At 39.7% G+C, this 14,042-nt stretch overlaps 1 protein-coding gene across 4 annotated transcripts in view; it reads right to left on the bottom strand.

The window, feature by feature from the left end:
* Positions 1-14,042, bottom strand: part of PIP5K1C (phosphatidylinositol-4-phosphate 5-kinase type 1 gamma) — a 561,428-nt gene that overhangs the window by 12,699 nt on the left and 534,687 nt on the right. For all 4 annotated transcript variants that reach the window (XM_077475680.1, XM_077475681.1, XM_077475683.1 and 1 more), the window contains one exon: positions 952-1,035. In XM_077475680.1, the coding sequence (XP_077331806.1) occupies positions 952-1,035 (84 nt within the window). The remainder of the gene's footprint in view (positions 1-951; positions 1,036-14,042) is intronic.

Here is a 14,042-nt window from a genome sequence, read left to right as displayed (position 1 = left end):
AGGTATTTAAATGGGTAAAACGTCAGCAGTATAATAGTGTCTGAGAACAAAAAAAACTCAATGAACTTAACATGTATGCAATAACAAACAATAACATGAACATTCCAGCTGTGTGCATTGTCTGGTCATGCTCCTGGAAGGAAGGGGGAGTCCAAGATTTAGGGCTAGGTAACAAGTTTGGGGCCTGAGTACCTGTAGCGAGCAGAGTAAAGGTCTCCAAGGGTCTAGTATCTTGGATAGGAAAGTACGGTTTACTTCTTTTTGGATAGTAGGATTTTAAATATGTGGTTTATGGAATATGGCTCTTGATAGAAGAATATGGGTAATGTGGGATTGATCATGACATGATGGCAAGTCCTTGGTCCACAGTGTAATTCTTTTTGTATATTTGTGAGGGGAAATGACCAGTATGGAAACTCATAATGCACTAAATTTTTGTTCTTTTGGGTATACAAAAACAAGCAAAAAAATAAAAAATGTATTGCCCATATATTTAAAAATGTTGCCTCATCCCTTGAATGTCCATAGAATTGGAAAATATCTGCAGGTTTTTTTTTTTTTTTTTTTTTTTTATTAGCATGTTGTAGGTTTGTGCAGACACTTATAAGGTGCCTGTACTTTATTCCTGCTGCATATGAGCCACAGTAGGAAGTATACATCCATTTAAATAAATACACCCAAAATGTAAATGAATCAATAATCTATACAATGTTGTATATTGAAATTCAAGACAGCAAAATAAGCTCCGAGAGGGAAATTACACTAAGTTATAATGTTCAAGATACTTTTAAAATACAACAGATGAACTAATGACAGATATCACTAAGATCTGCAACAATTATATACCATTGGCATTTCTTTAGTTACCCAAGATATCAGTATCTTTATGTACAAGGGGCTAAAGAAATACCAGTAAGACATAGTATGACTGCCATTGCTTAAGTTACTTACTGTGTCAATTTCCTCATCTGAGATGGGCTGGATCTGTGGATTATAGTGGAGAGGGGAATAAACCCAGCTCTGGTCATCTGGTGGCTAAGCAAAGTAAGCCAGGTAAGAATGGAAGCAGCCAGGAAATGAGGGAAAAAAAAAGACCGGATATAAAAGAGCAATAACACTTATTAAAAAGCACATTTGTGGATTATATTATAAACGTCTGCACTACCATGGCTGTAGCACAACAAATTCTGTTTGCAACAACAGTAATGTAAAGTTGTACAACTGCATAAAATACAGAAACCAAAAAAAAAGAAAATTGTTTACACCATCTGTCAGGTAATATCATACAATTTTACACCAATAAATTTAAGTGAGGGTTCACCATTTTGCTGACATTACAAGAGACCTTAGACAAATTATTTTGTAGTTAGTAGAGATGAGGTTAAGGTTTGGCGCCACCATGGATTTGAGAAGAACGCAGCATTTCTTAGGGTTTGCGGGCTCAATGAATACAGCAATTTGCCTGGTCGAATTCTCTGTAACCATAATGCACTGCATGGCCTTTGAATTTAGGTCAGTTGGTTTAGAAGAGTTAATATTGGGGCCTTCACTATCTCCCAGACCCCTCATAAAAAAGGGTGGGTTTCCAGTAGTCATTTGTGTGTAGGGGTATTTTATGGAGAATTAACTGTGTGTCAGCAGAGTCCACTGCTATACCATGCTTAATATCTGTGCAGGGTGATGGGCTAAATATTCCCCCCCCCCAGTCTTTATGTTTTTTTCTCTTGTTTACTTCACATTTACAGTCATCATTTTATTTTCTGCTAGGTTTTAAAGGTTTAGCGTAGGTTAGTGTTTATTTTTAATTTTACTTTGGTAGGATGTTTTTCTTTATTTCAGGGTCCACTCACTTTTACTCACTCTGGTGATCCACTACCAAGATGGGTTTTGGCGTCTAAAGTGCTCATCCAAAATGAGCACTTTCTGTACAATGTAAAGGCTCTGCACTCCTGACAGCCAGTGTAGGTTAATAGTAGGAAAAAGCCTCAGCTCCTCTTAAGCTATGCTCCTGATGCATTTTTCCCTGGGGACACGGCTTAGGAGGATCTGAGGCTGCTTCTTACTACTGGGCTTTTGGGAGTACGGTGCCTTCATATTGAATAAAAAGTGCTAATTTTGGATGAAACCGCTGTTATTGACACAGGTAAAGCTGATCTTTGTTTGCAGCATTTCACTGCTGAAATATGCAGCAAAGTACTGTGCACCAAAGCACCACCTATCTCTTTCCCCTAATGACGTAGCTGCCATTAATGTTAGACAATGTTGTGGGCGGCACAGTGGTGTAGTGGTTAGCACTCTCGCCTAGCAGTAAGAAGGGTCGCTGGTTCGAATCCCACTGGTTTCCTCCCACACTCCAAAGACATGCAGGTAGGTTAATTGGCTTCTGTCCAAAATTGGCCCTAGTATATGAATGGGGACCTTGGATTGTGGGCTCCTTGGGGGTAGGGACTGATGTGAGTGTGCAATATACAGGGATAGGAACAATTGTAGACACTCAGGTTGAACTGGATGGACTGGTGTCTTTATTCAACCTTACTAACTATGTAACAATACCCTTAATAAAAATGTCAGACTGGCCTAAACAGAGGCAGATGTTCTTCACACTGAAGTAGCATGAGGCAAGCAGATTCTGCAGGACAAAGTGGTAGTTGGGCCTCACCATCTAGAAGCAAGGCATGCCTTTTTTTTTTTTTTTTTTTTATCTCAGAGGCCGTGCTTTGCAGCCACTGTACACAGAGAAGGTTGTTAAGTGGCTGACCAAGCCTTCAACATATTCCTCCTTCCTGACACAGAGCAGCCAGTTGTCTGCAACTTCTGCTAATGTACCCTCTTCATCTTCCTTCTCCTACTCTCCCGCTAATCCCTCTATAGTCCCACAGACTGATAGTGAGGAGTTGGCAGAATTATTATGAAATCAACCCCTTTTACAAGCTTGTGGCCAGTGCTACGCCACAGAAGCAGGTATCCAGTCACCATTATTTTGTCCAGAAGACCATCCTTACAGTCCTTCAAGGCACTATAGGTCAGTTTACTTGTGGCTGAGAAGTAGGCAGAATGGGATACTACGCTAGAGCTGGTGGTGCCTCCCTGTGTCTTATACAATGGCAGCACAGAAACTTGTACCCCCCACTGCCCTCGTCCTTCAACTCCTCAAAACCACCAGTTTCTCCCAAGCACCCCAGAGCATATGCAATGTGCCAGGCTAAAGGTTGCCATGCTTTATTTGCAGCTGGTATGCCCGGGGGCCAGGAGTCAAGTGGGCCACAACTTCTGACAGCTCTGTAGGCCCAGGCCAAGAGGTAGCTGACCCGATGCCATCTTCAGCCAGGCAAAGTTGTTTCTGACAACAGCACTAATCTGCTGGTCGCCCTTTGCTAGGAAAAAAATACATGTGTCCTGCCTGGCACATTTCCGCCCTCAGTTGGTGCAGTGGTACCTCAATTACCCTGGCTTCCAAGAGGTTCTTTTATCAGCCTTGAAGGATTTGTGTACCCTTTAAGTTGCCATACCCAGTCAGTGTTCGCTTTGCAGAAGTACAGCTCCAAAACAAGGTGATTGCCAATTGCCTTCATCTGTGACAAGTGCTTAAACTCAACGTTGGTCATGCTGCAGAAGCTGCACTAGCATGCCATCAGTGAGTACCTGCGTAATTACAAATACAAGGATAGATGATTCTGGAAAGCTGGAGTACTGGAGTATACCCTGTCAGTGGCTCATAATTCAGAACAGGTTTTAGCACTCACCAAGATGGTGAGCCGCAACAAGATGAGGATTAGCACTCCCATACCACTCGTATTTTCTTGGAGCACATACTCTGTGGCGTGACGGACTGAGCACTGGAGGCACAGCAGCATGAAGAAAAATACCACTTGCTGCTGTCTTAAAGCCCACAAGACCCTTTGCCAGCTGCCCCTAGTCCCGAGAGGCAGAGATGGAATATTAGTGAGGAGGAGGGTTGGCGTGCAGGTGGTAAGGAGGGAGAGAATGGGGGAAAGCTTAAAGGGTGTGGCAAAATTGTGGCACTTTGAAAAGGTTCTGCATAAGAACCTCTTTGCAGCATTTCCTGATGGTGGCAAGATCCCTTCTGATAGCCAACATGCCTCCAATTCTTGGAAGGAGAGGGGGTGTCAATGGTTGCTTTTGAGAATTTTATTTTAAACCACAGTGGCTAGATCAGGCTGCAGGCAGTATTTACTGGGTTAAGTGCTGCAATCTTAGCAGTGTGGACCCCATGGACTATTTGGTACCATGGGGACCACTGGACATAGCTTTTTTTTTGCAATCAGCTTGCTTTCTAAGAGGGCCTTCAAGCACAGCAGGAAGTTTTGTTAGAGAGGTAAATCCATCTTGCCAGCAGTGTGTATCAGCTCACTTTTATTAAAATTAACCAGTCTTGAATTATCAATGAGTACAATCCCTGCTGCTGAAGATGCAAAATAAAATGTTAAGTGTCAGCCAGCTAAAAAAAATTGATGCCTGCTACCATTACAAGCTCTTGCCAATGCTCCTGTCTTATTCCATTACTCTGGCACTGCAAAGACACCACACAATGTTTCCACAGCTGGACCTCAGCTGCCAAAGTTTTTTGCTGCAGGATAAATCCTGCTTTGTGTCTCAATGTTTGTGGCCTAGTCCAGTGCTTAAGCACTAGAATTCTACAAAACAATATTTCTGCAGCTGTACTTCAGTGGAATTTTAGCTGTAAGGAAAATACTATGTTGCCACTCAAAGTTTGTGGTCCATTCCAGTGCTCCAGCACTCTAAAATATTTGTGGCTATTGTGTGCCAAATCATACATTATAATGTTTAGTTCAAGATAAAACCTGCCTTTTCTCTTCCTCTTATATTGTGACCTAACCAAGCTGCTTAAATACTGTCCAGCTGCTGTACAATATTTGTGGCTATCGCCTCTTTAAATAATACACTCCATTTCAAGATAAAACCAGCATCATCCCTCACACTTACATTGTGGCCTTTCCAGACTGCTTGCCTACTGTCCAGCAAATGAACAATACTTGTGGCTATTGTCTCACATATTACACTCCAATTATTACTTCAAGATAAAATCTTCCTGGTCTCTTTCTATTTGCGGTCTATTCAAGTGCTCGTGCACTGTCCAGATTTTAGACAATTTGGACAAAACACATACCTGAAAGCCTACATTTTGCATTTTTTGGGGGGAGAATTTGGGTAATATGTAGCTGTGGTTATAAATTGTTTTTTGGTGAACTCCATTTTGAAATTCTATTCAAATTTTAAGACCATGCTGTGTGGTACTGTGGAAAAAGAAGCTTACAAAACTATTACACTGGTTTTATTTTTACCCTTTTTTCACCTTTCTGAACTTTTTACACCTATACTTAGGGTGTAACATGTTCAACATCCTCTCCCTCACTCCCCGATACCCCCATGACAGCGGGCAGGGGATCCTCTCCCCACACACACTGTCACAATTTGAAAACAGCAAGGCCACGCAGGGCTCCATCCACGCAGCTGCATCATTCATATACAGTTTCCTGTTAATGTACAGACTGCCACTGAGACAGACCGCTTGTAGTTCTCAATGAAATACAGTGCTGGTGAGCACTCTTGTGATCTTCCTGCTCTCATGTAACTGTCTTCCTTTATGGGAGACAGCTATCCTGAGAGCTATAGCTCAATAGCCCACATTGGTTGAAACGCGTTGGTTACTGCTTGGCAAAACGCATAATAGAATATCTATTTGGATTCACTGTATTGTATTACTTTGCACATGTTTATGGTTATTTGTATTTTCAATGCTTAGTGATGGCCTCTACTCTGATAGAGGTGACATTTTACCTTTTTCAATAAATATTTGTTTTATACTTTCATTACTGTGTATGACCATTTAAAATATCTGGGTGTCACTAAGCCTCGGTGCTCCTCACCATTTCCCCTACCTTTTGTGGACCATGCTATCCTAAGCCCTTGTACACATGGTCAGACATTCCAACAAAAAAATCTGTCGGATTTTGTCCGACGGATTTTATCCGAAACTGGTGTTGCATACACACGGTCGGACAAAGTTGTCGGAAAAAACGATCGTAACGTGATGACGTAATTTAGTTACGACGGGACTACGTTCAGGCTAGTAGCCAATAGCTTTAGTGTAGGAATTTGATCTGAGCATGCGTGGCACTTTGTCCGATCGGAATTCTCTACAAACGATAGGACAAAGTCCGATCGGATCGTGTTGTCGGAAAATTTTATAGCCCAGCTCCAAAACTTTGTCGGTTGGATATTCCGACGGAAACAGTCCGATGGAGCCCACATATGGTCGGATTATCCGACAACGCAGTCCGATCAGACATTTTCCGTCGGGATGTCCGACTGTGTGTACAAGGGCTAAGAGTCTGCAGGAGCCTGACATTGCACCTGCAATGCTTTACAGGCTCCTAAGAAAAAAATAAATAAAATACATTTGCATTTTTTTTAACTGCAAAAAATTAGCATTTTTTTAACGTGAACTTACCCTTTAAATAAAAGTAAAAAAATAAAATGAAAAATCAATTGCAGATCCAAAAAAATATGTGATACCAAAGCTGTGAAATCATACTGTTTAATAACACCACATACAGCTTTAAAGCGTATTTCCACTTTTGCAGTCAAATTTGAGAAAACCCCACTAATATCCTTGTGTGTTCCCATTCACACAGCATGCCTAAAGAGTTTAAAAAAAATGTGGGAATGTCATAGCTGACTGCAAGGCTTTTTTTTTTGCACAATAGTGAAGCCCAGCCTCTACACATTTTTTAGAAGTCAGTGTTCAAATCTAGATACAAGTAATGATGATCTGCCTTCACATTATGGACAGGGTTAATTGTGACAAACACAGATGCCCAGCCCCCTCATAAACAAAGAGAAGTTCCTAGGATTTTTTTCTAGCTGGAGGGTCCAAAAGGGAACAAAAAAAAAAAAAAGTACTGCAATTGCAAAATTGCAATTTTTTAAATAAGTTATGCTCTGTGAATAGGAACATGTAACAAATATAAGGTAGATGTTATCACAATTTGACTGCAAAAGTGAAAATGCACTTTAAAAGGATAAGTTCATCTTTAGAAACATGTTACACGTTACTCCCGCTACCAGCACTCCCCTCTATGTGACAGAGAGACCGGGGCAGACAGTAGTAATTCATTCAGTCTGGAGGGCGTGGTCTCAGCATGCGAGTGTGACGAAGTGCAAACCTTGAGCTCTGTGTACACCGCTTCTCCTACAGCACCCGCAGCGGCCTTATAGGGGATTTTTCACCCCCACAAGATGCTGTCTAAGTGGCGACAGTCTCTGCAACCCTCCTGAACACCCTGGCAGTGCTCCATCAATGCTTTCTTCGGGAGCTGCCGGGGACCCGCTGAACTTTGCAAGATGGTGCCAGAGCACCCATACCCTCTTCGAGGTTAGTACCGGCCTCACTGCCTCCCACCTCCCCTGGCTCCTCAGATGGTCAAGATAGTGGCTATGAGGTTGGGGAGGCCCTGAAGGATAGAGATCTTCACTCTCATATCTGGTCTCTCCCCACCAAGGAGGACCTGAAGATGTTTGCTTCGCAGGTGGAGAAGGTCCTGAGACAGGACACTGAAAATTTACAGACTGAAACAACACAGCTTAGGGGCAGAGTGGAATCTATTGAGAACAGGCTTGATGACATGGTTTCTACAATGCAGGCTCTGAATGATTATTGCAAGATGCAGGCCAAACGGATTGATTATGATTATGAGAATAGGAGTCAGTGAGTGAACATTCGGATCGGGGCCTGTCTAAGGTGACCCTTCTAGGGACATTGTTGGGATGATCCAGCTCATATTGAGATTAATCGTGCCCACAGGGCCCTGTGTCTATCATCAGATGACCCAGAAAAGCCCAGTGACATTATTCGTCAGATACACAAATATTAGCTTAATGAGCATATCACGTTCCACATGCGTGGTGTCTCAGTGGGACGAGCCCTGTCTATGTCATTGCGTTACCCACAAACTTCAATTTTAAACGCTTGATCAACTTTCTAAATGTGAGTGTTTTCAATTTTCTTTTAACAAATTTTATATTTAAACAGATTCACACTATGTGGGGTATTTTCTTTTTTGGTCATGCTATTTTGAACACTTGAGAGGATTTGGTCTGACCAGTTGGGTGCTTCTGAAGACCGCGTCTTGGTGACATCTCTTGACTAATTGGTTTGTCTTACTACTTGATCTGGAACTCCTACGTGGAGGTCCAATATTTTTTGGTGGTTGCACCATAAGCTTTGTTGACTAACTGAGCATATGCCCATCTGACTCCTCTCACGCCGGTAAGCCTCCTCACTAAACGGTGGTGGTTCTATTGTCAGTGTCCTCAACTCCACATTGATGTCACGTGAAATCCCAATTCTAATTTACACAATTTGTTTTCACCATTTATGTAAAGACTGCTATATTTATGTTTTAAAACAACTTTTGTACGATGGCACACAGACTTTAGTTTGGGTATGAATTTCGCATCTCATTTTAATTATTTGTTTTTGTGGTCATTGCACAGTATACATTAGTTTGTATACATATGTATTTGCATGTTTTGAGCGCTGCACATCATTTCACTTTTTACTTATTCCGGAGATTAAACTTGTCTTATTGTTGTGCTGGCTGCTACAAATTTTTTCTATTTATATAAACCTCTGCTGGAAGCTCTCTGAGCTGCGGACCTTACCTACTGTTGGGGCTTCCCGTTTAGCCTTTCAGTCCATAAGGACAGCAGATTACCCTGTGAGATAGGGATGACTTGCCTACCTTCCCGGATCAACTTAATTTTCCACAGGTTCACATACCTGACTGACGCTCCTCTCCGGATATTCCTGTGCCTATCCAACCTCAAGCCTGGCAAATAGCCCATAGATGTGGCTGGAATCGTCCCAGACTAAGATCTTCCCGCCAAGCAACGAGTATTATCTCTTGGAAATGTCTGCCTTGTTTTGTTCCAGTTTGCTTTGCTTCATTGTACTGTGCAGAGCTGTTCCATTACATGTCCTTGGAGACCTCTCCTGACCCAGGCACACTCCCTTCTTGTGGACTTCTTCCTCTGGACTGATGTTACGCACTCTGAGACTGCACCGCTTAATCCTCATATGAGTAACACGGACATTTGCCTGAATGTCTCCTTCTCCAGCCTCATTTCCCCCTCCCAGAACTTCCCCTTCCCCTCCCTCCACTACCTTACCCTCGGTTCCATCCCGTGCCTCAATGCACGTTCGGTGTGCGTAGTATCTGCTGAAGTGGATTTGCCACCCGACTTATGCCTGCTGCCTTGGAGTTGCTAACCCCTATTTGGTTATCTAGCCCTCTGACAGTCCTCTTTTTCCCTCTTGGGGTAAGCCTTCTGGCTTGGAGAGACCTCCGATAGAGAATACTGGTTGTAAATATTTGCCCTTTGGGTACTTCGTTTTATTGTTTGTTAAATTTTTGTGTTTTATATCCATTTTGCCTCCTCAGTGCTGCTTGGGACACGTATTGGGTTGTTGCAGGTCTATCTCGCCTCATCCTGGGTGACCCTTGATTCTCTGCGATTACAAGGGTCATAGCTTCTCTGAAGGTGGTATTGTATGTGTGTGGACTGGGCTCCCCCTGCAAGCGTGGAAAGTTGTGGCTAGACTTGAAGAGACCTCAGTGCACATAGTTGCATAGTTAGTAAGGTTGAATAAAGACACCAGTCGATCCAGTTCAACCTCAGTGTCTACAATTGTCTCTATCCCTGTACATTGCACACTCACATCAGTCCCTACCCTCAAGGAGCCCACAATACAAGGTCCCCATTCTTATACTAGGGCCAATTTTGGACAGAAGCCAATTAACCTATCTGCATGTCTTTGGAGTGTGAATTCAAACTGGAGTACCCGTAGGAAACCCGCGCAAGCACAGAAAGAACATACAAACTCCAGGCAGGTAGTGTGGTGGTTGGGATTCGAACCAGCGACCCTTTTTACTTCTAGGCAAGAGTGCTACCCACTACACCACTGTGCCGCCTAATGTTTGGGTGGCCATTCTCCTCTTACAGGAAACCTATTTCCATCAGGATGCAGTTCCCAGTTTGCCAACTCACTTATACAGTCAGTGGTTTCTTAGCAATTTCCCCTGTACAAAGTCATGTGGAGTTGTTATTTCCATCCATAAAAATTGCCCATTTGTTCCAGTAGACCATTACATAGCCCCATATGGGAGGTTTTTGTTTCTTGAAGGCACCCTATATGATCGTACGCTTACTCTGGCAACTGTGTACACTCCGAACATGGGACAGCTGACCTTTCTATATTCTATGCTGGAATCCCTATCCTCTTTCCATGAAGGTCAAATGATCTTATGAGGGGGATTTTAAGTTGAGCCAGAACCCTCGTATGGATACCTTCTCTGGTCACTCAGTCCACTCTTTCTTGAAACACTTCCAGAAATCCTTACATGCACACCACCTTATAGATTGCTGGAGGGATTTGCACCCCACTGTCAGGGACTACAGCTACTATTCAGCTACCCAGAATGTTTACACACACATTGACCTACTTCTAATGAATCAATCTTTTTTGGAATCACTCCTGGGTGCAACAATCATTCTTTCCCTTTCCTTGGCGCCATTGTCACCTGATGCTAGACAATGGACATGGCGCTTAAACAAAAACTTACTATATGATGCTGTTGTGTTCCAGAAGTTCGAGACACCATCTCACAATATTTTGTTGAGAATATGCCAGGGGAGGTGGAACCCGCATTCATTTGGAAAAGGTCATAAAGCGGTATTCTCCCAAGGCGCCCGTTTAAAATGGGAATGCACTAGTGAGATCCAACTTCTCCTTATTAAGTGTCATCAGGCAGAGTGTAGTCACAAATGAAGGCCAGCCCCTGAGGCACTGGCTATGCTTCAATCCCTTGAATTTGGAAACAAGTGTGGAATAGACATGTGCATTTTGTTTCGTTCCGAATCGAAATTCGGACGAATTTTCATTATTCGGACATTCAGATGCATCTGAATTACAATGCTAACGAATTCAAGTGAAATTCGAATCAAATTAGAAAAATGACATTTTGCGACCCGAATTTGGGGCCACGTATCTCAGGGCCACTTGTAGCATACCAAATTTGGGGTTCCTAGCCAAGTGGCCCGAGATACGTGGCCCCAAAGTCGGGTCGCAAAATGTCATTCTCTGCTGCAGAAAAGTGCTTGACATTTTGCGAACCGACTTTGGGGCCCCGTAACTCGGGGTCACTTGGAGCTAGAAACCCCAAATTTGGAGATGTTGTAGTGCTAGTTCTACTGTGTTTGCATACCAAATTTGGGGTTCCTAGCTAAGTGGCCCCGAGATACGTGGCCCCAAAGTCGGGTCACAAAATGTCATTCTCTTCTGCAGAAAAGTACTTGAAATATTGTCCATATCTCGAGTCACTTGGTGCTAGGAACCAACTTGTGGCAGGTGATGTGGCAAGTGGAAATTCCACAACTTGGTCATGTGGCACTCGTGGCAGGTGTCATGGCAAGTGGACAATACACAACTTGTGGCAGGTGATGTGGCAAGTGGACAATGACATACAGCATATGTACTTGCCTTGCAATCGACATCCGTGACTTCTTCAATCAGGCATGCTGACAACTTCATTGATGTGATAAATATAAATGAAATAAGATGTGTGTGTTTTTTGCACTGGTACACTGCAAGTATGAGAAGTTGATGTGACAGATGTATATAAGTAAGTAACTAACCATCTTCTAAAATTTCGAATTCAAATAGAAAAGATTAGAAAAAAATATAATTTAATAGAATAAAATAGAAAGAATATACAACCATCTTCTGAAATTCAAATTTCAAATAGAATAAATTAGAATTTCGAATAGTATGAATTCAAATTTTTTAATTAATTTTAAATTTGGATAAAAAAAAGATTATAATAAAATAGAAAATAGACTAGAAAAATGATAGAACAGAACAGAATATATTATATTTTATTCTGTTCTGTTCTATTGTTTTTCTAGTCTATTCTTTTATATTCTATTAAAATCTTTTCTATTAAAATCAAAATCATTATATACTAAATTCGAATTTCGGATGATGGTAGTTTTAGAATAAATATATATATATATATGTGTGTGTGTATATGTATATATATATATATATATATATATATATATATATATATATATATATATATATATATATATATATATATATATATATATATATATATTCCTTTCCGACATTCAAATTTCGTATAGAAGGAATTTGAATAGAAAAGATTAGAATAGAAATAGAGAATAGATTAGAAAAACAATAGAATAGAATATATTATATTTTATTCTGTTCTATTGTTTTTCAAGTCTATTCTTTTATATTCCATTTAAAATCTTTTCTATTAAAGTCGAAATCATTATATACTAAATGTGAATTTTGGAAGATGGTTTTATATATATATATATATATATATATATATATATATACAATTTTATTTTTTCCCGACATTCGAAATATTGTATAGAATGAATTCAAATTTGAATGGAAATAGAGAATAGACTAGAAAAATAATAGAACAGAATAGAATATAGATACTATTTCATTTTTAATTTCTTTTGCAGATTACTATTTGTTTCTATAAGATCTCCTGCAGACTATTAGTATCTATTTTGTTTTCTCACCAGATCTCCTACAGACTATTAGCATCTATTTTTTTTTTAGCAGATCTCCTGTAGACTATTAACAGCCATTTCACTTCTTTTTTTTTGCAGATCTCCTGCAGACTGTTAGAATCAATTTCATATTTTTTTTTGCAGATTACTATTTATTTCCATCAGATCTCCTGCAGTATATTCATCTATTTCATTTTTTTTGCAGATCTCCTGCCGACTATTAGCATCTATATCTAAAGGAAATGGCTGTTCTAATGCAAAAAAAAAAAAAAAAATGAAATAGATGCTAATAGTCTGCAGGAGATCTGCAAAAAAATGAAATAGATGTTAATATACTGCAAGAGATCTGATGGAAATAAATAGTAATCTGCAAAAAAAGAAAAATGAAATTGATTCTAATAGTCTGCAGGAGATTTGCAAAAAAAAGTGAAATGGCTGTTAGTCTACAGTAGATCTGCTAAAAAAGAAGTAGATGCTAATAGTCTGTAGGAGATCTGGTGAGAAAACAAAATAGATACTAATAGTCTGCAGAAGATCTGCAAAAAAATGAAATAGATGCTAATAGTCTGCAGGAGATCTTATTAAAACAAATGGTAATCTGCAAAAAAATTTAAAATTAAACAGATAGTATCTATATTCTATTGTTCTAGTCTATTCTCTATTTCCATTCTAATCTTTTCTATTCAAATTCATTCTATACGAAATTCAAATGTCGGAAATATATATATATATATATATATATATATATATATATATATAACCATCTTCCGAAAATCGAATTTAGCATATAATGATTTTGATTTTAATAGAAAAGATTTTAATAGAATATAAAAGAATAGACTAGAAAAACAATAGAACAGAATAAAATATAATATATTATTTTCTGTTCTATCGTTTTTCTAGTCTATTTTCTATTTTATTATAATCTTTTCTATCCAAATTTAAAATGAATTAATTTAAAAATTTAAATTCATACTATTCGAAAATTCAAATTTATTTTATTCAAATTCGAATTTCAGAAGATGGTTGTATATTCTTTCTATTTTATTCTATTAAATTATATTTTTTTTCTATTCTGTTCTAATCTTTTCTATTTGAATTAGAAATTTTGGAAGATGGTTAGTTACATATACTTATATACAACTGTCACATCAACTTTTCATACTTGCAGTGTACCAGTGCAAAAAACGCACACATCTTATTTAATTTATATTTATGTTATCAATGAAGTTGTCAGCATGCCTGATTTTAGAAGTCACGGATGTCGATCGCAAAGCAAGTGCATATGCTGTATGTCATTGTCCACTTGCCACACGTTGTGTATTGTATTTGTCCACTTGCCACGTCACCTGCCACAAGTTGAGTATTGTGCACTTGCCACGTCA

Source organism: Lithobates pipiens, unplaced genomic scaffold, assembly GCF_037356315.1.
Source record: "Lithobates pipiens isolate NorthernLeopardFrog02 unplaced genomic scaffold, aLitPip1_a1.2 Scaffold_13, whole genome shotgun sequence".
NCBI lineage: Eukaryota > Metazoa > Chordata > Amphibia > Anura > Ranidae > Lithobates > Lithobates pipiens.
The sequence above is the reverse complement of the archived record's forward strand: the minus strand, read 5'-3'. Positions and strand labels throughout refer to the sequence as shown.